The sequence below is a fragment of the Stegodyphus dumicola genome, chromosome 3, assembly GCF_044657685.1.
Source record: "Stegodyphus dumicola isolate Sdum_Otavi_A_Nest chromosome 3, ASM4465768v1".
NCBI classification, from domain to species: domain Eukaryota; kingdom Metazoa; phylum Arthropoda; class Arachnida; order Araneae; family Eresidae; genus Stegodyphus; species Stegodyphus dumicola.
In genome coordinates, this window is record NC_140770.1 from 3,335,198 (window position 1) to 3,356,581 (window position 21,384).

The 21,384-nt window shown below is 35.8% G+C and overlaps 1 protein-coding gene across 7 annotated transcripts in view; it reads right to left on the reverse strand.

Moving 5' to 3' along the window:
- Positions 1-585: 585 nt before the first annotated feature.
- The window catches only part of LOC118180802 (inositol polyphosphate-5-phosphatase A-like), a 126,390-nt gene continuing 105,591 nt past the window's right edge, over positions 586-21,384 (reverse strand). For all 7 annotated transcript variants that reach the window (XR_015040099.1, XR_015040097.1, XR_015040096.1 and 4 more), the window contains 4 exons: positions 18,609-18,690; positions 14,904-14,999; positions 10,656-10,731; positions 586-2,071 (listed from right to left, as the gene is read on the reverse strand). Coding sequence is in view for 1 of the 7 variants with exons in the window: in XM_085812511.1 (XP_085668637.1) it covers positions 10,672-10,731; positions 14,904-14,999; positions 18,609-18,690 (238 nt within the window). In the remaining 6 variants the exon portion in view is untranslated. The remainder of the gene's footprint in view (positions 2,072-10,655; positions 10,732-14,903; positions 15,000-18,608; positions 18,691-21,384) is intronic.

The window sequence follows — 21,384 nt, forward strand, 5'->3', positions numbered from 1 at the left end:
GGTACAATCGTATAATGCATTATATAAAATAATGTAATGTACTAAATTTTGAAGCGAAATTTGCACAATTTATTCTTCAGATCTGAAATCATAACTTAGTATTTATAGAAATAAGAAAATCTTCTGTAGTTTCAGAATTGCTATTACGGCAATGTAGAAAATATTAGTAGAAAGTTAAAAAAATATAAAAATATCAATTTAAGTAGATTATGAGTACAAACACATCACCGAAAAAGACCTCATTTAAACCGTTATTATTTTATCTGGCGTTTAAAAGATAAATTTTTGTTTTATTCAGCACAATGAAATCCATCCTTTTTAAGCTACCTAGATATATGCAAAATTCCACGATTTTCTGATCGTTGCAAAGACTTGGATTTCAGGTCTTTGCTTACATTTTTCTTTTAAGCAGAAATATCGGTTTCGCTTTGTCATACTACATTCTCGTTGCAAAATGCGTAAGATGTTGGGTCATGCGACGTCGTTTTGAAATGCGTTGTAAAAGTGCACCTGTGAATTTCAGTCTAAATAAAAAAATAAAATAAAAAAATTGAAATAATAATAATAATAATAAAACAAAAAACGCAAGCACAAATGCTTTATTTTTACTCATTTGTACATTTTTGTAATTTTTCACAATTTTATTAAAAGACTGTAATTTTATGTTTGCTATATACTTTATTATTATTCGACACCATAAATATTTAACAGAATATAAGTATCTAGTTTTTGTTAGATGTGAAAATATTTTATTGCTTGGCTGCTATAACTGAATACACAGAGGAAAAAACACGAAAAAATAAGTTAAAGATTATATATATTTCTTGCTTACGTATTTTTTTAAACTAAGCATATAGAATAGTGATTCGAAAAAAATAAGCAATTGTAATGAGTCCTAGATTGATTTGACATGTCCAACTAGCAATTAATAATAAATGACGCGAAGAACTGCTTAGTTGATTTTAAATCGCTTAATTTGGTTATCAGTAAGAGGCAGGTTATATACTGTGAAGACTGGTAAAAAAATGTATTTTATGCTTCGCCAAATGGAAACAAATTGGAGCGTGAACATATTTCTTTGAAATTGCTGGTTTTGATGAAATTTGAAAGACAAATATCATAAGTCTTGCAGAGTGGCCATCTATTGCTTTGAAATCGTCGAGTTTGTTAATGAAAGTTAGTGCAAAGTATTAACTTTGCAAAAAGTAAATCTAAAAACTCGAAATTCGATCTTCGATGCACACGTGACCAGGTGTATGATAATGTGTAATCAAAACGGTGATCGTGAAATTTTAAATTGCCTTACGTGTGTTAAAATACTGCTAAGATTTTTTTTAGCAAATATCAATTTTTAAATTAGGTTAAGGCTTTCCATTTTGTTCTTTTTCTTTAATAAACATTAATTTATATTGAATTTATAGTAATTACGCACATGCTATTTAAAAGGAAAGATTCAATAGAGAGTTTCTTGCAAAACTGATATCTTTTTTAATGATGTAGTATAAAAGTTGTCATAATTTTAAATAGTTTTAGTATTAATGTATTTAAATACAAGGTTATTTATAATTACATGACGTGAAACATTTCAGTTTTTTAATGTGTCAGATTTCTTTCACATATAGCTTTGCGAATTGAGCAGACATTTATTTATGTGGCATGCCAAGATTTATTCGAATGCCACGAAAATGCCGTAGATGCGAACAAAAAGCTGGCTGATACCAAAATTGCATGAAAATAATGGCAGATTCCTCTTTGAAGTCTCCGCTTGTCCTTCAATACGAGAGAAAGTAATATCGATATCTTTTCCAAAGTATCAAAATTTGCCGCAAAGCAGAGATGGTTGAGGAAAGTATCTGATTTTCAGTTTGCCACTGTAATGGGATGCAGGAGTAAATATAAGGCACTTTATGAAACATGGTAAGCCTAATTTTTATATTTTTTTTGGTTGCTTTAATTAGAAATATTCTGTTTTTTAAAAGCGGCATTTTTCTTCTTCATTTTTTAGCAGTTTCTTAAACCACTTGGAATTTCTCAGATGGAGGGGGCTCCACTGCTGCTTCTACAGGACGAGCTGGAAAAGAAAAGAATTTTATGTACAAAAAGTGTTAACTGTATTTTGGATAGCTAGTCCATAAGATGTTTGGCCTTATCTGGCCGCAACACTACCAGGCATTGATTCAATAATTTTCTGAAATTTTACATCTTTCCCCTAAAGATTCTCAATAGGATTAAGTCATTTAGGGTTTCTAGGTAACTAATTCATGACGCAGATGTCAGAGGCTTGGTGATGTCAGCATGCAGTAGGCAACCGGGACCTGTGAGAGGTGCAATTATCTTGCTGGAATACTGAATTTCCGAATGAAAGACAGGTGATGGAGGATGGGGATGCCTGAAGTTTAACAGAGGTTAGCAGGCATTTTTCCGCGTCCTCCCTAGGAGTTTATTTAAGAACTAAGTGTAGATACATAGCCCTACAGGAGCAACTGTTGAACATCTAGTAGTTGAGGTACATTTGCATTAACTTGTTGATACAGGCATGGTTAAAGAAACACTTAATAGGTTATATAAATGGATAGAGAAGATTGGCCAGCAACTCCATGTACCGAAGCATATGGAGGGAGATTGATACAAGTAGCAAAACACCGAAATGGTGCCAAAGAGAAAACAGCCCAAACCATGATTAAGTCGCCATGGCCTGGCATGCAGGATCCATTGCTTCATGAGCATGACGCCTTATTCTGAGTGTGTCGTCGTTTTTAAGACTGATTACTCCCTGATACCAGTTTCCAGAGTATTCAAGAGTCCATTTTCCATGTTCTGTTGCTCAGGGAATACTCGCAGCTAGATCAACATACACAGAGCAATGGTTCTCACTTGGGCACCCGAAGCACTTATGAAGTGTGGGTCGCATAGTCGATTTACTGACTGAGCTCTGATTGAGCTGGGTGATAATTTAAGGTAATGTTTGGCTTGGCTGGCTATGCAGAACTGGGCTGAGACGTCTTTGGAATTTGCTCGCTGGCTATGTATTTTCTTGCTAACCCTGTATTCGAGGAAAAGTATTTGACAATGTCAACCCTATCTCTGTGACACTTTAGGGAACTGAAGAGCAACGTGTGTGGAAAGCGTCGGTGATCAAAGATGTGTAAAAATTTGACTACCATAGTACTAGATACACAGGGGTTATCTTACTAAATAAGAGGGAGAGAGGGAGTGAGTGTGCGAGAGTGAAAGTGGGAGAGAGTGTGAGTGAAAAGGGAGAGAGAGTGTGTGAGTGCGAGTATGCGAGTCAAAGAGAGTACGAGAGTGCGAGAGAGAGTGCCTGTGAGTCAAAGAGAGTGTGTGCGTGAGTGTGAGAGCAAGAGAGTTTGTGAGTGCAAGAGAGAGGGTGTGTACGTGCCTGAAAGTATGTGAGTGCGACAGAGTGAGTGAGGGTGTGAGGAGTGTTTGAGAAAGTGCAATCACACACTCTCTCTCGACTGTGAGAGAGTGTGTGTGCGAGTATGAGTGCAAGAGAGAGAGAGTGATAAAGAGTGAGTGAGAGGATGAGACAGAGTGAGTGTGAGGAACGTTTGAGAGAGTATACTCTCTCTCTCGACTGCAAGAGGGAGTGCATGTGAGGAGCATTTGAGAGAAAGAGTGCACTCTCTCTAGCACTCACACACTTTCTATCAATCATACACTCTCGAGTGATAGAGAGAGAGTGTGCGTGTACGTGCGACAGTGTGTGCGAGTGCTAGAGATTGAGTGAGAGACAGAGTGGGTGGGTGTGAGGAGGGTTTGAGAGAGAGAGGGTACGCACACTCTGTCTCTCGCTCTCACACTTTCTCTCATACACTCTCTTTCATTTCTCTCTCGAGTGCAACAGGGAGTGTACGAGACTACGGAAGAGAGAGTGCACGTGAGTGAGAGTATGAGTGCAAGAGTGAGTGAGTGGGTGTGAGGAGCGTTTGAGAGAGTATACTCTCTCGCACTCACACTATCTCCACACTCTGTCTCTCGCAATTACACCTCTCTTTCACACACTCTCTCTTGCACTTGAGAGAGTGTGCATGTATGTGCGACTGAGTAAGTGGATGTAAGGAGCGTTTGAGAGAGTATACTCTCTAACAATCTCGCACATGCACTTTCTATCAATCGCACACTCTCGAGTGCGAGAGAGAGTATGCGTGTACGTGCGAGCGAAAGTATGTGAGTGTGAGAAAGTACGCTCTCTCTTGCACTTGTGCACGCACAAACTCCTCACATCACTCACTCTCTGTCGCACTCACATACATGCACTCTCTTTCGCAGTCTCACACTCTCTCTTGCCCTCAAGAGAGAGGGAGAGTGTACGAGTGAGTGAGAAAGTGTGAGAGACAGTGTGCGTGCACGAGTGCGAGAGAGAATGCCTGCGAGTCAGAGAGTAAGTACACTCTCTCTCGCACTCACACACTTTCTCTCAATCACACTCGAGTGCGAGAGTACATGAGTGCGACAGAGAGAGTGAGTGGGTGTGAGGAGTTTGTGCGTGCACAAGTGCAAGAGAGAATGCCTGCAAGTGTGAGAGAGCGTACTTCCTCTTTCAAATGCACTCTGACTCGCAGGCATTCTCTCGCACTCGTGCACGCACTCTGTCAAACGTTCCTCACACCCACTCACTCTGTCTCTCGCATGCACATACTTTCTCTCACACGCACACTCTCTCTCACTCGAGAGTGTGTGAGTGTATACTCTATCAAACACTCCTCTCACCCACTCACTCTCGCACTCGAGTGCGAGAGAAAGTGTTTGAGTGCAAGAGAGTATACTCTCTCAAACACTCCTCACATCCACTTACTCTCACTCACTCTCTCTCTCGCACATACACGCACACTCTCTCTCGCACTCGAGAGAGAGTGAATGCGAGAGAGAGTATACTCTCTCAAACGCTCCTCACACCCACTCACTTTCTCTCTTGCAGTCATACTCTTGCTGTAGCACTCGCTTGCACGTACACTCTCTCTTCTGTAGTCTCATACACTCTCTCGCACTCGTGCACACACACACTTGCACTCGAGGGGGGGGAGTGAAAGAGAGGTGTGATTGCGAGAGAGAGTACCCTCTCAAATGCTCTTCACACCCACTCACTCTCTCTTGCACTCATACTCTCACTCACTCCCTCTAACACTCGAGAGAGAGTGTGTGAGAGAGGGTGTGAAAGAGGTGAGGGAGTGCGAGTGTGAGAGACAATGTGTGATTGTGCTAGCGAGAGTGTACTCTCTCTCTCAAACCCTCCTCACACCCACTCACTCTGTCACTCTCACTCAATCTCTAGCACTCGCACACACTGTCGCTCTCACACTCTCTCGCACGTACACGCACTCTCTTTCGCACTCACACACACTTTCTCTCTGCCACTCACGAACTCTCTCTCGCGCACTCGAGAGAGAGAGGGAGAGTGTGTGTGTGTGTGTGTATTTAATTATGGCAAAGCACACGAGGGCTATCTGCCTAAGGAGAGGGATGCCTTTCGTGGAGGACTTTCTAAGGGAAACTGGCTCGTTTACACGTTACACATGGGGAAAACCAGGAAAACGCCCATGTAGCCAGCCCGTTCGCGGGATTCGAACCTCAGACCGAACTACCAGTGTTCAGCGACTTTACCGCTCGGCCGCTGGTGGGCCTCGAGAGAGAGAGAGTGAAAGAGAAGTGTGAGTGCGAGAGACAGAGTGTGGGTCGTGAGAGTGAGAGTGCTAGAGAGAGTATACTCTCTCAAACGCTCCTCACACCCACTCACTCTGTCTCTCGCACTCACACTCACATACTTTCTCTCGCACATACACGCACACTTTCTCCAATTAGGAGTAGTAGATGTATTATACCAAAAATAATAAACAACAGAAGAACCCGCATACTGTAGATATAGAAACTTCCGATTCTGACATTGAAGAGAGTGACAATGAAGATAATGACAAGGTACAGGGTGATTATAATTAAAGTTGCGATTTCAAAACACTGTAACTTTAAAACTACAGGTCAGAATGACTTGAAATTTTGCCAGAACAATCGAGAGGCAATGAAATTTTGTTTGGCGGCTGGAAAAAATAGTTCCAAAATGTGGCGATAGACTTGCTAGCAGGGGTAAGACCTAATCATTAACCACACGAATGTTGTTAGCCAAAAGAAAATAATAGACTCCAAGGGTTTAAGACAGGCAAAAAGACGTGTTTACAGCGAATAGTTTAAAGAATACGTGTGTACAATGATAATGACAAGAGAAAAAGGAAGAGCTTCATGAAAACAAACGTGCATAAGTTGTTCGATATGGCATCCACCTTGTTCCACTACTAGTTGGAAGTGCAAAACGACATGTTCCAGTACAGTTCCGGAGGGTATCTGTGCTGATGCTATGAATGTGGTAAGTGATGGTTGCTTCAAGTCGGCCAGATTCCCAATCTACTGACTGCAAACAATACTTTTCAGGTATCCCTCAAAGCCAAAAATCACATGGGTTTAGTTGGGCGAACGTGGCGGTAAAACTGTTGGAAAATGGCAGGTTATGATTTTATGAGTGATCAGCAGATCCTTCATAGAAGTAGCAATGTCCAGAGGAGCACCATCTTGCGTCTTGTGTGAACCACTGATGCTGCTGAATTGCCAGAAGGACATGGTTAAGCAGTTAATGAGCCCTGCAGATATGATCTCAAAGAAGAACGGACCTATAACAAACGTTGCCATTATTCCACACCACAGTGACCTTTTTAGACTGAAGAGGTACTCGCTGTAGCGGGAACGGATTCTTGATCACCAATATCCTGCAATTTTGAGTATTTAGAGAACCTTGCAAAACGGAATGGGCTCCGCCAGACCACAGAATATTCCCTGGCCATCCATTCTCCACTTCCATCCGGGCAAGAAATCACTGTGCAAACGATTCACATGTTTCCAGGTAAGGAAGTAGAAAGTTCTGCACATGAGTTAGCTTGCACGGATAACAGCGCAAGATGTTCCACAGGACATTACGCACCGTGCTGACAGGCATATCCAACATTCGTCCAGTTCCCCATGCACCGCTGATTCCTGTATCACTGTTCGTCTATTCTTGGAACTTTGTAGCCACATCTTCCACTGTCGCAACTGGGTTTCGTCCTCTACCTTGTTTCACGTTAAATAAATCTGTCTCTTCGAATTTATCCATCAGTTTTCGCAGGCCGTAAGCAGTTTTGGGGGTGAATTTTATGCCCTTTAATGTCCAGAACTTCCTGATAGCTGTTAACGCAGAGTCACCGTTCTGATAGAAAAGTTTCACGAGCAGAACGCGATCCTTCATTGTCAGTCACAATAAAGCATTTAAGCAAAGCATTACGTGTTCCGCTAATGTTCTGCATTTTTTATCACAGCTATATCTGTGGTGTGCATGTCAAGTCTTGAAATATCCATATCTCTACAACAGCCATGTAAACTCTGACAACACCATCTATCGGCACATTTTTTTAACTACCGTATTTGCTGGCATATATGACGCACCCCTTTTTTATACACATTTTTGAAGGATAAAACGTTATCACTGATCATTATAATGAATTTACAGTATTTTAAATATAAAGTAATACAAATTAATAATTTCTGCAAATATCCAATCTATCCGGGAAAGACCATCTTTTAATTTTTTCATCAAAATTCAGATACTCATCTCAAGAGCTAAAGGGAAAGTCACTAGAAACCTTCTAAATCAGCATCAGAGTCCTCATACAACAAATTGTCCCCTGTACCCTCCAGTGCATTACTAATACCACATTTCTTAAATGATTTAAACACTATCTTTAGTTTCACAGCATCCCAGTTGACAGTTCTTATCATTTTATCAGTCGGAGTGGCCCGAAATGCGTATCTATAGTCTTGTTACCATACGCAATCACACGTACCTCGTATGTTATGTTATAGCAATGCCGACAATGGTTTTTGAGCTATAACTTGGCAAAAAATTAAAGAAAACTGAACAGTAGAAATTTCACACGCTTAAAAGTCGTTCAAAAAAATTGGAAAGTTTTCAGCTGCGATTGCCGATATGTGTGCATGCGGGTTCAATGAACTTTATGTAACTAATGTTCCCATACTCTGCAAAAAACAAGACAAAAGATTGTGCAACTCCGAATAGAGGAAATTTTGAGAAATAAATGTAATCGAAAACTGAGTATCGACATATAAAGACGAATTCCGTTGTTCAGACCTATTTTCAAAGACAAAAAGTGCGTCTTATACGGCGGCAAATATGGTATTTTTCCTTCACTAAACAAAATTCAATTGTTTCACGATGGTTCAGATTCCACTGGTAAAATATCCAGTCATTCTAACTGGTAGTTTTAAAGTTAGAGCAGCGTTTTGATATCACAACTTTATAATCACCCTGTAACTGTTGAAGATATTGCTAATGAGGATGAAATATTAACTCATCAAGTTCATTATAATTAATCAAGTTTGAAAAATTGTTAAGACATTTAAACGTTCCCCTACAAAAAATGCCTTATTTGAAAAATATATACTAACTGGAAGTAAAACAGAACATGTTTTAATATTAGATTCTAAACCATGTTGGAACAATTTACTCCTAGTGATGGAACGATTTATGAAACTGAAATATGCAATCCCCAAAAGCAACAATCGACTTTAATCTCCAAATTAATTTTTCCGATACGGAGAGATTCTAATTGATTAACAGTTAGTGCAACAAGGAACAGGTCACATCACTATCTAAAGAATTATATATTACATTGAAAAATTGCACAGGAGAAAGGCATACTGAAATAGAAAATGGCTTACGGTATTTACATAATTATAATGATTTAAAAATGAAAAAGAGGAAGAGACTAATCAAATCAAGTTTATGTTAAATTTTCTTAAAATGAAAATAGAAAGAAATATTAAACTTTCTTAAATTACCCACAAACCTATCCACACACAGAAGAATTTGGTACAGTTATCGAAGATGATGATGGCACTAATGTCGATAGTGAAAAGAATTATCTCTTGAACAAAAATTAGAATTAGCACTAACTAAAAAAAAAAAAAAAAAAAAAAAAAATTCAACAAGCCAAAATAAAATACAGAAATCAGTTATATCCAAAACCATCCAACGAGAAATCGATTTATTTGAAGATGAGAGATTTCGAGATAAATACTTGGAAAAAGTATATTGCCCTTGCTAACAGTACTTGCTAGCGTACTTGCTGAAAGAGGGTTTTAGACAGCCGGTAATTTTTACACAAAATTATGCTCCAGGCTCAACAGTACAATTGATGCATTATGTTTTTTTAAGATCACATTTAAAAAATTTGTAATAGTACCACAGAATACTGATATTTACACTTTTTTGTGATTTAAATATATAAGATGCTCTTCGTTTCTTTACAATTCTTTATATACTGTTATAATGTATAAATTATGAATGATTTTTTGGTGGTATATACTTTAATAAAACTGGCAAACAAAACAAAGAAACACCTGTGTTTTCTTTCTTTTTTTTATAAAATTCCTACTACTGGTATTGAATCTGAAAACTACCGAATACAGGTATTGAAATTTTGGTCCGAAATTGCAATACCTAATCATGCCTACCTTACTCCACCCTAACCAGTTTAGCCTCTCTCCTCCTACTATTAGGGCTCCTACTTGTAATCTTGAATATGGCTGAAAAGATATACGAGGCAGTTCCTGATGCTCTTAAAGCTTTTTCCTTAGAAGTTATAGCTACAAATAACCCTAGCTGTGAGTGGATCCACATTTCTACTGATGACACTGCACGTAAGGAAAATACTGGTGCCGGTTGTACTGTGAAAGATATTTTGCGGAATCCTATTCTGTTGATCCGAATGCCTCTAACTTCGACGCAGAGATTTTTGCCATGGGAAAGGCAATTTTAAATCTTCTTGTACCTGATACTAACTTTAGCAAGGCAGTTATATTTGCTCACTCCCGAGTGAGCAGCTGTCTCATACACCTACTGATTACTTTCTTGTTGAAGAGGCCAAGATAAATGTATCCAACGCAATGGCTTTTGGCTCGGAGCTTGTTTTTCAATGTATCCCCAGCCACTGGAAATGAAAAAGCCCATCTTCTGCCTAAAAATGGCTGTAAGCTATCCTGGTGCAGCCCTTGTTTGTCATAAAATCTTGTCGATTAGGTGGATGGGGCTGCGCCCTATTTGTACCCTAGCCACATTATGCTATAATGATTTGAAATCTGAATGATAAAAATGATTACCCTAGCCACATTTCTCACTCTCCAATTAACAGTTTAGTTCTGAGGCAAAGAGGAAAGTGGACCAACTTTTAAATGTATAAACTCCTTTCAACTGATAAAGTGTGGAATACTCTTGTATTTTCGCCTATCCCAGTGGACATACCCCGTGCATTCTTTACGGCAAATTTTCAACTCTCGACAAGACATTTTATATAAATACCTGCACCGCATTGGTGTAGTTGCTGATGATGTCCGTCCGGTGAAACCATGGACTTTCTTCATTTGACAACTTGTACTGCACTTCATTTTATGATTTTAATTCTGACAACTTTCCAAAGGCTAAATTTTAATGGGAGCTGCCAGAGGTTTCATGGCAGATATCGCTAGAGACTGACATAGGGAAGAGCATCTTAGCTGCATTTAAAAAGAGCATAAAAATGTGTTATCATACTTACTTTGACAGTTCCCATCCTAAAAGGTGACGTCATCAACAGCAAAGTTTCCATCAGTGGTTTCACCTTCAAATTCAATCTGCATTGAAATAGATAATAATAAACTTGTTAGAGAAGATTTCAATTAAATTCTTGGATATTTAGTAAATATATAATGTGTACAGAATGCGACTGCTTTGTACTGACTATTGAAATTTTACTTTTTAAAATTCCTACTATTAGCTCACACTCAACCTATATCTTGTTCAAATTTTCAATTGTTAATAAAATACTTTCTATTCGTCCACTGAAGTTCAAATACATTTTTTTAAGCTTGTAGTTGATGACACTTGATGTTAATATAAATTTTCACATATTTAAAATTTTGTTGTATTTTTAAAATGTTTCTGTGTTGATCTAATTAGGAATTGACTTTAGACAATTTTTTTATATTACTTGTATCCCTGCAATTTCTTTAGACTTATTTCCTCGAATTTCATTAGAAATGCATTTCTGTTACAATCAATCACTTCGCAGCAACGCAAAAGTACATAAACACTTCAAACATCTTCATTCGAAATTGTTAAATACAAAAAAATCTAAAATACCAAATACAGTAAACAACCCAAACAAAGTGAATTTTAGTGTGAAGCGACGCCACTAAGAAAAATCACGCTTCCGAGACTAGAATTATTTGGCGCTTTGCTTGCTGCTCAGTTAGCAAGCAAAGTCAAGAAAATGATGCATTTAAAAAAAGGCACTCCTCAGTGTTTTTTGGACGAATTCAAAAATCACTCTGTTGGATTAAGAGGACAACAAAATAATAGAAATCATTTGCCACCAACAGAGTGAATGAAATACAGAGTTTAAGTGATACTGGTGCCCTGAGAAAGAAAATCTCGTAGATCTCAGCAGGAGAGTTGGTGCTGACATTTTATTGAATAGGTAACATTTGGTGGCATGGGCCCAGTTTTTGAAAGAAAAGACTGATGTTTCTGTAGACAATGACATTCTAATTTCTTTAGATGACTTTTAGATGAACTAAAGAAAGACAGTGATCCTAATGATTATTCTCCTATTGCCTTTATTGTTTTTAATCATAGCTCTATAGCTGATATTCTTTTGAGTAATAATTAACTATTGTTCATGTTATGTATTTATATTTATCAATAATGTTAAAACTAATGAAAAGCTTACCTGAAAAAAAAAAAAGGAAAACATTTTAAGATCTACGCAAGTACAAGTTATTTTCATAACGAAAGGGAAAACTGTTCCTGATCAGAATTTTCTTTAAATTCTAAAGATAACATTTTAAGTCAAAATATACAAAGTAATACATATAAGATGTACAGCATTTATTTCATAATAATTTACACTGTTCAGCAGCAAAGTCCTCCTTATAAAACAGATGTATCCTGCATAATTTTCACCTATTTTAATTTCAAACCAACCTTAAAAAAGTCTGGATTGCTCATTGTTTTTAAGAAATGATTTGTTTTTTTATAGAGAAAGCAGTTTTTAAGCAGAAAAGGCACTAACGTGAAGCAAACTGTGTATCTCTTGAATACGAATACTGTTGAATTGCTTTAAATTTATCTTTTACAGAAGGGCAATGAAAATATTGAAATATGAATCTCTTAATTCTGAGGATAAATTTGATCATTTATTTCAATGCATGAAATCGAACTCGCCAGCTTATTAGAAGATTTTGCTCTCTAAAGAGAATTATTGAAAAGCTACAGAGCTTTTTAAATCTATATTTGGCAAGGAAGAGTTTTTAATTGAATATTACATATGTGAACTCAAGTGTATTTGAGTTAAAATGACGTGCAAATAACTATTATTGCAGGAGTTAAACAAGCAACAAGAATTAGCACAATATTTATAAATTTACAGGACTAGTTTTGAAGGTTAAATATAGAAACTCCTTCTTCAACTGCAGAAGTGCAAATGATGAAGGAAAAAGCAGTAATAAGATTAGGCAATAAGAACGATAAGAAGGATGTCAAGCTGCTGGCACCCTCTATTGATGAAAAATGAAAAAAGCTATCAAATAATTTCATTAGAAACTGAGGGTAAAGACGGATTGGAACTGGGATTGCTAACTAGAACTGAAAGATTTATATCAAAGTGAAATGCCTCTAAGAAAATCTAATTTAAAAAATCTTAAATAAAATTATTAATAATTAATCTTAAAATAATTTAATAACTTAAAATTTTAGAATATTGCACATGTTTATGGAGCTCAGTAATAATCATATCAATACATAATACAGTATAGAATACTGTTATTTATGCTGCATTATTATGTAGAATATTTTATGTAAAGAAGCTGTAAGAAAAATTGAAGCACATATGCTTCAATTTAAGAACTAGGAAGGAAGAAGGTACTGAAGGATGATTGCTACATAGGGCAGCCCCCCTATGTTGGGCAAAGCACTCAAGAGCTATCTGCCTAAGATAGAAGAGATGCCTTTTTCCCTTTGTGGAGGGCTTTTTATGGAACACTGGTTCATATACACATTATACATGGGAAAAACTACAAAAACACTCATGCAGCCATGCCCCATGTTCAACGGGATTTGAACTCAAGACCAATTTACCAGTGTTCAGCACTACTTGGCTGCTAGTGGGCCCCTACACTAGGAGAAGAGGAAGTTGGAATCATGAGTCTTTCACTAATCGAGCATGTCTGGGATATGGTAGGCCGCCAGATTCGGGCACTAGAAAATATTGCAGATCTGGAGCAACAACTGATAAATGCCTGACAAAATGTGTCGCAGGATGACATTAGGAACCTCTATCACTCCTTGCCTCAGCGAATTCAAGCATGCGTTGCCACCAGGGATGGTTCGACCAACTACTAATTTGAACACTCAGTGGGTGATTGTGAGCTGTGAACAGGTACTATGACCTTAATTTTTTCATTATTTTATTATCTATGTATGAGCTATACACATATTCAATTTCATCAAAAACAACCACTTCCTCCATGGTGCTTTGAATTTTTTGCAAAAGAGAGTATTTCAGAGTCATCATTGACTTGTGCTTCGCACTACAGTGTCTAATGGGATTTCTGCACAAATTACTAGAATCTTATCCAAGTGTGTCAAGGTTGCATGGTTAATAACAGTACGCTTCATTTTTTACTGTGTCTCATACAAAAAATCAAGCAGCGTAAGGTGTGGAGAGCACACAGGGAACTCAACTGGTTCCCTGCACCCTATCCACTGTCCTAGTACATTTTGATCCAGGTACGCTATGTAGAGGAGAGGTGTCATCTTGTTGGTAATACCCTATCATTACCGCATATTGCAAGAATGACAAGGAAAATGGAATCACCAAGCAATGTTAAATACTCTTTTCCAGTTACAGTACCTTCAAAACAGAAAGACCCTATGATACCTTAGGGGACAAACCACACCAGGCAAATTCACAGCTTTTCAACAGTAATGTGGGGATTATCTTCAATCCATTACACACAATTATGTGTACTGACAATTCCATTAAGTTTAAATTGTGCCTCATTTGACTAAGCAATGCTATCCATAAACCCCGAATCGCGTTTAAGCACCTTCTGATCTCGTTCACAAAGCTGTACCCAGCGATTTGGGTTATCATCACTTAGCTGTTGCCCCAGCCTTGGAATGTACCCTCAACTTGCCCTTCTTCAGAATCTATAGCACACTACTAGCACTTACACCACTCTCATGCAAGCCTTGCTTGAAGATTTGTTTTGGTGAATGCTGAAACAGTTCCAGCACCCCAACTGAAGATTCATCACTTGTAGCCATACCAGGTTGGCCTGATTAGCTTTTATGCACATCACACATTGATCCACGAACCTCTGATTTTTCTTGTACACATGTAATTATTACCCTTGAAAGTGGATTAGTCCCACACTCACACCTCCACTTTCTCTGAACTACAGCAATATTCTCAAACTTTCACTACCACTTAATAACCTGCAACTGCTCTTGAAAGCTCAAACATATGTCTGCTATATTGATGTTACTCCACTTGACACTAACTGGGTTGTACAGCTGCAATGACTGCTGTTACCTACTGAGGAAGCATAACATTATGTTTTCTTAGAAATTTAATTTCGTAGGTAGGAAAATAAATTTTCTATGACAGTTTAAAGTATGTATAGATTTTTCTGATGCACACTGCACATTATATTTAGAAGTTCACCTTGGATATTGCAGAATCTTAGCAGAAATTTTACTTTATTTTCATTTTAAATTTTGCTTGTGAGGATAAAAGACTTACCTTATTTTCATTCCCTGGATCTCTATACAATATTTTTTCAACTTCTCCATTTTGGGCACTTTTAACATAGACAGGAACAGCTTGGTTGGTCAGTTTCTAAATAATAATTCTGATTAATTGCAGAACTTATAAAATATTCAGATTATTCAGTTAAAGAGTAAAGGGAAAAGATATACAGAAATATTAAAATCAATCAACATAAAAACATTACCGAGATTTTAATTATACATCTAAATCACTATCTAAAATTTAAATATAAGGCTTACTTGATTTTCAGAAATGCAAAACATAAATAAGTGCTAACCACCTGCATTACAATGACAGGCACAAAGTTTAAAACACCTAGCATGGAAGTATTTTTTAAGAAATGACTCAGTCGTTTTTAAATAACAAAACTTTTCATTCCCTTTCACAAGCCTCAAAACTCTACCACAAATTATTGAATGCAAATATCGGGGAAATAACTGCAGCCAAGAAATTTTTTCGAAACCATTTTATCATACTGAATAGTCCAGAAATGCTGACCTTACAGAAACAGTTAAATAATACAGAAAAATGGAGTTGGAGAATAAAACATTTGCTAAAAAGGTGGTTGTGGTTTGATGAAAATTTTTCTCTGATCACAGAAACCCAAGTATTTGCATTCGAGCACACTTTTTACAAAATGCAGCATCACACTAAATAGTCAAAAGATGCTTTAATTTCTATTTGCATGAGATCACTTGTGTATGTTGCCCCACAAGATATTACTTCACATATGTCTTTTATAAAGAATATACTAACATCCTCTAAGAACAAAATTCAGTTGCAAGTTTTACTTTTTACTACCACAAACTTTTTGGAAACAGTTATACATTTCATATTATGGTGGTATAACTATGTGGGTATAATTTGAGCTTACGTTACTGCAGTGGCTCTCAAGTTATTTTGCCCCATGCAACTCCAAAACTCAAAAATGCATATACATTAACTTAAATTTAGATTATTTTTAATGTGCTTTTAATTAAACCAGAAGTATAGAAAATGTTGATAAAACTTGAATAAGAGTAATTTTTTATATACATAAACTAAAACAAGTTAAAGAGTAAAAGGCTGACCACATCCCACACATGAAACCATGAAAATTTTCCCCCAAGGGGGGAATTTCAACCCGGCTGAGAACCCCTGTGTTATTGGGTATATATATTTCAGTCTATTCCATACGTCATATATATACATTTTAGGGAAGAAGCATCATAAGTAGAACTTAATGATAGAATTATTTTATTTATTAACCTTTTAACTGTCATGCTCGAAATAATCTCGGGCACAGCACTGGTATTCCAAAATGTCATGCCCGAGTATTACTCGGGCTAATATTTTTTTAGTATTGTTATACCCGAATATATATTGTGACAAGTTTATTTTGGAGTTATTATAGTTCAACAGATAGCAGCATTTTACTGAAGGTTTCAAAGGATAGAGGTTAAAGTTCAAAGTGCGGGGTATTTTTTTGACTGCGAGGTAAACATTTCATTTTTGAAATTAAAAAAAATTGACAATTTATGCACCTAAATCATCAAAATAACTTGACAGTTAAAATGTTAGTAAATAAAATAATATGTTAGAATATGGATACTTATTAACTTCAATCATTAAAACATTTGTATAAAAATAAATATGTTGAAACACCAGGAACATTAAACTGCAGTTCTGACAAGATCTTCTCTCAGAATATCTTCCGCTAGCCAAGTCATGAAGAAAGAAAGACCAATCAAAGAGTACCAATGCAAACATTTATAGTGAACTATAGGTTTATAGTATAAAGCTATATGGCTTGTCGTATACCTACATATGCATACCCACAATGGAAAAACTCATCCTTCAGAACATAACTACAAAAACCAGTGTGGAAATTCTACATGCTGGCTGTAATCTCCTATTCCTAGTGATTGTCTCTATAAGGAGATAAACACTAGTTGTGCATACTTATTACATCTGGACTGAAAGACCTTAAAGATGTCTTAAATAGCTAGTGTAAAACATATATCTTACGTTCAATTTCACATACATCCATTTCTATTAATCGACCTATAAACAAAATACATATTGGCCATCTCAGCCTAGTATAATGACGCATCTTAGGTCATGCAAAGTCAATGACTCAGAAGGTAGTAATATTTAATTTATTATTTTAACACCACCTTTTAGCACTTTTAGCTGGCATTTCTTGACACATGGTCCAACAAAAGTATTATTTTTTTAGTATTCTGGATATATCAAGGAAATTCAGAACATGGCTTTTGTAATACTTAATCTAGAGGAATAAAAATAAACAGGCAATTCTGTTTATTATGAAAAACACATATCATAGATAATTCTAGCTGTGTTACACTAGTTTTCCCTTCCCTATGTTTCAGAAATCTCCACCAACAGAATTAATATTTTCACTTAATTGCATATTAACCTGTCATTTACTGTTCTTTGGAATTCAGTTTTTTCACATCTGCAGATACAAAAGTCTCCTTACTGACTATAAAATTCTTAATATTTTAGCTTGTGTTGCAACATACAAATGATAAACATAAAGAGGTCAATATTTAATATATGGTTTGATTTAGTTGATTATGGCAAAGCACACTAGGGCTATCTGCCTAAAGGGATGCCATTGTAGAGAACATTTTAAGGGAAACTGGCTCATATACATGTTACACATGAGGAAAATCATGAAAATGCCCAAGCAGCTAGCACGTTCGTCTGTAATCAAACCCAGATCCCACCTACCACTGTTCAGCGATTTTACCGCTCGCCCATTGGTGGGAACATTTAATATACGAAAAAATTCTGAAGTCTTACATATTAACTGTGTTACTGCAAATAAAATTCCAGTTTGCATAGACACCTACATGGTGTGGTTATTAAATAATGAGATTGATCTCTTTGTCCATAACATACAGTAATGAACAGCCCACATTAGATGAATTCATTAGAGAGAAGAAAAAGACAGCTGTTGCTTTCACTCAAAATCAATCTGAGAGCAGTAATTGAAGGGACAAGGGTGGAAGCTTCGTCATGTCTGATGCTAAAAAGCAAGCAATGGTACCTTTTGAACCTTTTTTGTTTCAACCTTTTGAAATTTTAAAGAAAAATTTCCAAAGGAAAGGAAAAGTATGGTAGGCCATTATACATTCAGTATAAAGGTGAAATATGTTGTTTTGTATACAACTAAAAATAAATAAAAATTGATTTTTCTTGAAACTTTTATGTTGGTCATTAAAAAAAAAATTGGATTTGGGGGGGGCAAAGTTAGAACTTCAAGCTCTTGCTGATTTTTTAAAGTTGTGCATTATTCTTTTGCAAACATGGAAATTAAAACTTTTTTTTACAACTATGTAAAGCTCAAACTTAATTGGCAAGTTCAATGTTACTTGTAGATTCCTTCAATTTTAGAAAATATTATATACAAAGATAGCTGTTAACAAATTTGAATATTCTGTTTGCATGACTAACTATAAACTACAAAAATTTATGTCTCAGATATTTTAGAGGAATATTACTGCAAAATATGTAACTGAAAGATAATACATATTATAACTCTAATACATAACAACAGCTAGTAGAAGTACAGAATAAAAAATGTTCAGCTATCTTGTTATAATTATTTCCATTTATCTAACATATAAATGTTATAATTACTATGCAAACTTATTTTTCTGAAGATATTACCTGTATAACATCTTTGGTATCTAAGTGAAAATTAAAGTCTCCAAAAATAAAGAATGGTACTTTCTCATATACAGTAGAAAACCTGTAATATATCAGTTTTATAAATTGTAATATATCAGATACTAAACAAAACAAAAACAAAAAAGCATTCAAGACAAATTGCAAAACGGCTATGAGATAATATTACTATAACTTTTTTAGTGTAACAGTCTTAGAGATTTGAAATAATAACATAAAATTGTATAATAAAAAATAAAAAATTAAATGCCTCAGCTATAAATATGAAACTAGTCAATTTGTCACAAATTTAAAACAACTATATACACAGTAGCATGCAATATTCCACATAGATACATCGTTGATCTGACGTCAACCAGGCGAATCATTATTTATTATTCTTTCCTTTCATCACCGCATGTTTATCAACACATGACAACTTGAGTAATGACTCATGTAACCATGCGTTAACAATTTTTTTATGTTAGTAATTGAATAATAAAGGAGTATGGTAACCTTTTATGTTGACATTACGCTTGGCGTTGATTACAGATTTAAGTTAAATGCGCTAAAAAATGTTGACGATGATAAATTTAACAAAAATTTCTTTCCATATGCTAAAAATAGATTTTGTTGATGATACTCATAGGCCCAAAGATTACATTTAAGGCTATTTGAATTAAGAATAACTGATTTGTTATTCACAGAAACCCAGAACCAGCGCCAGGGCTCGTATGGCCGCACCGGGTCGCAGAATTTAGAACCCACAGAGATTGTAAGATATCTAGCGCCGGCCCTCAATAAGGCTTAAGTATATGTGGGAATTTATTTATTCAGAACTCTGATAAACCTTATGCATGTGCAAGAAATAGACATAAGTATAATAAATAACTAATACAATTCAGGCTTAATTGTCTCAGTATGTGATAGAAGCAAGATAAAATTTAACGGAACAATTTGTTGTTAGCCGCCAAACTCCTGATGCATAGCCAAATATGTATAGTGAACGAAAGCTAAATTTGATGATGATAACCGTGAATTTTAAAGGTTTTCGGACATCACAAACTAACAGTGAAATTTTCCAGTTATTAAATTTTGTAAAGAAATGTGGAGAAGCAGTAATAAATGAATATGATATAACAGAAGTTTTTCATTACAATGACAATGCCCCAATCATCAATCAACGGACAGCGAAATCTGTAGTATAGTTCTAGATCCAGAAAATACCGCTTCCGATAGTGAAGAAAGTGACAGAGAGGTTATTGAAAACGAAAAAATTTCGATTGACAAGTCAGTCAGTATTCTCGACACAGCATTTACAGGACTTGAACAGTGGAACTTTGTAACTGAACAAGAAATTATGTTTGTTTACAAAAAGTATTAGGACAAAAAAAAAAAAAAAAAAAAGCAACTTAAATTGAGAGAAATGTTTAATAAAGTAAACAAATAAATATTAAGCTTTTTTTTATACCCTTTAGATCATAACTGCTCTTTATTTCATAAATTACGGTTTCATATTTTTAATTGTTTAATTTTTTCATGCCATCTTACCAGATTTAAATTGATGATCTATAATCCGAAAAAAGCCCTTATCCAGAATTACCGAAGTCCTGACGAGTCCAGATTATAGACTTTGTATTCTATTTATATTTTATCACCTCTTAACTCACTTCAGCAAAGAGAATCCACTCAGGTAAAAGTAGCAATGCAGAACAAACAATACGTTACACTAATATCCAGCACAGTACACATCACTGTATGATTACATTCAGTTCTTTTGTCAACTATAAACTTTGAAAATTTAACTCCAGGCTTTCTGCATTTGTAAGCTGTAAAATTTAACACCTTGCCTTAACTATGGCATGTGAGAGATGTGGTACATCAATAGGGCCAAAAGTAAACACAACATGTGACAGACATGGTATTTCTTTGGGCTACATGCAACAAAACACTTACCAATTTTCCTGTCTACATTGAAATGTGAAGATATATTTCTTGAATATTAGATACTATTGAAAATGTCTTCAAAAAGAATACTAAGCTTTGATGAGGGTAATAAAAGTTTTGCTAACATTATAAACTATGCTAGTAATATTGACAGTACTGATATTTTACTTCCTGCATGAAAACATAAGCATGTAAACCATACAGCAAGCAATTTAAATAAATAGACAAGCAATAGACAAGACTTGGTTTCCTGTAGACTGGAACGACATGAAAATATAGTTTCCATTATGTATAATAATGGTTGAACTGAAGCTAACAATTCAAATGAATTCCTCTAAGGAGGGCAGTTAAGAAACTCCAGTATTCAGAAAAATGATGCAGTTCAACAGATTTTTGCAAATATCAGGTTTTAATCAAAGTTTCCAACCACTGCAAATATCGTCCACTAAACAGATCACATTCACCTGTTTAAACACATTTTGTCAAATGATTTTTGATATTTAAAGAAAGGCACTTGCTTTAGTACACTGTGTTGTAAAATTTGTAAAAAAATATTGTTAAGTAGAATGGAGTCACAAATAGAACTATCAGGCTACCACATTAGAAACATCATTTATTCCCAGTTCTATTGCAAAAAGTCAACTACAAAATTTCGCCAAATCATGTGAACAGCTTTTGGTACTTTCTTTCCACCGACAGCGAGGCAGCCGGTCCACTGGATAGTTAGCATATCGGCCAGGTAGCCCTGCTGACGGAAATAACTCGAACAAAATAACACACTTATAAATACATATTGTGCTCAAGACGACTGCCGGTGGCAGTACAAACAAAT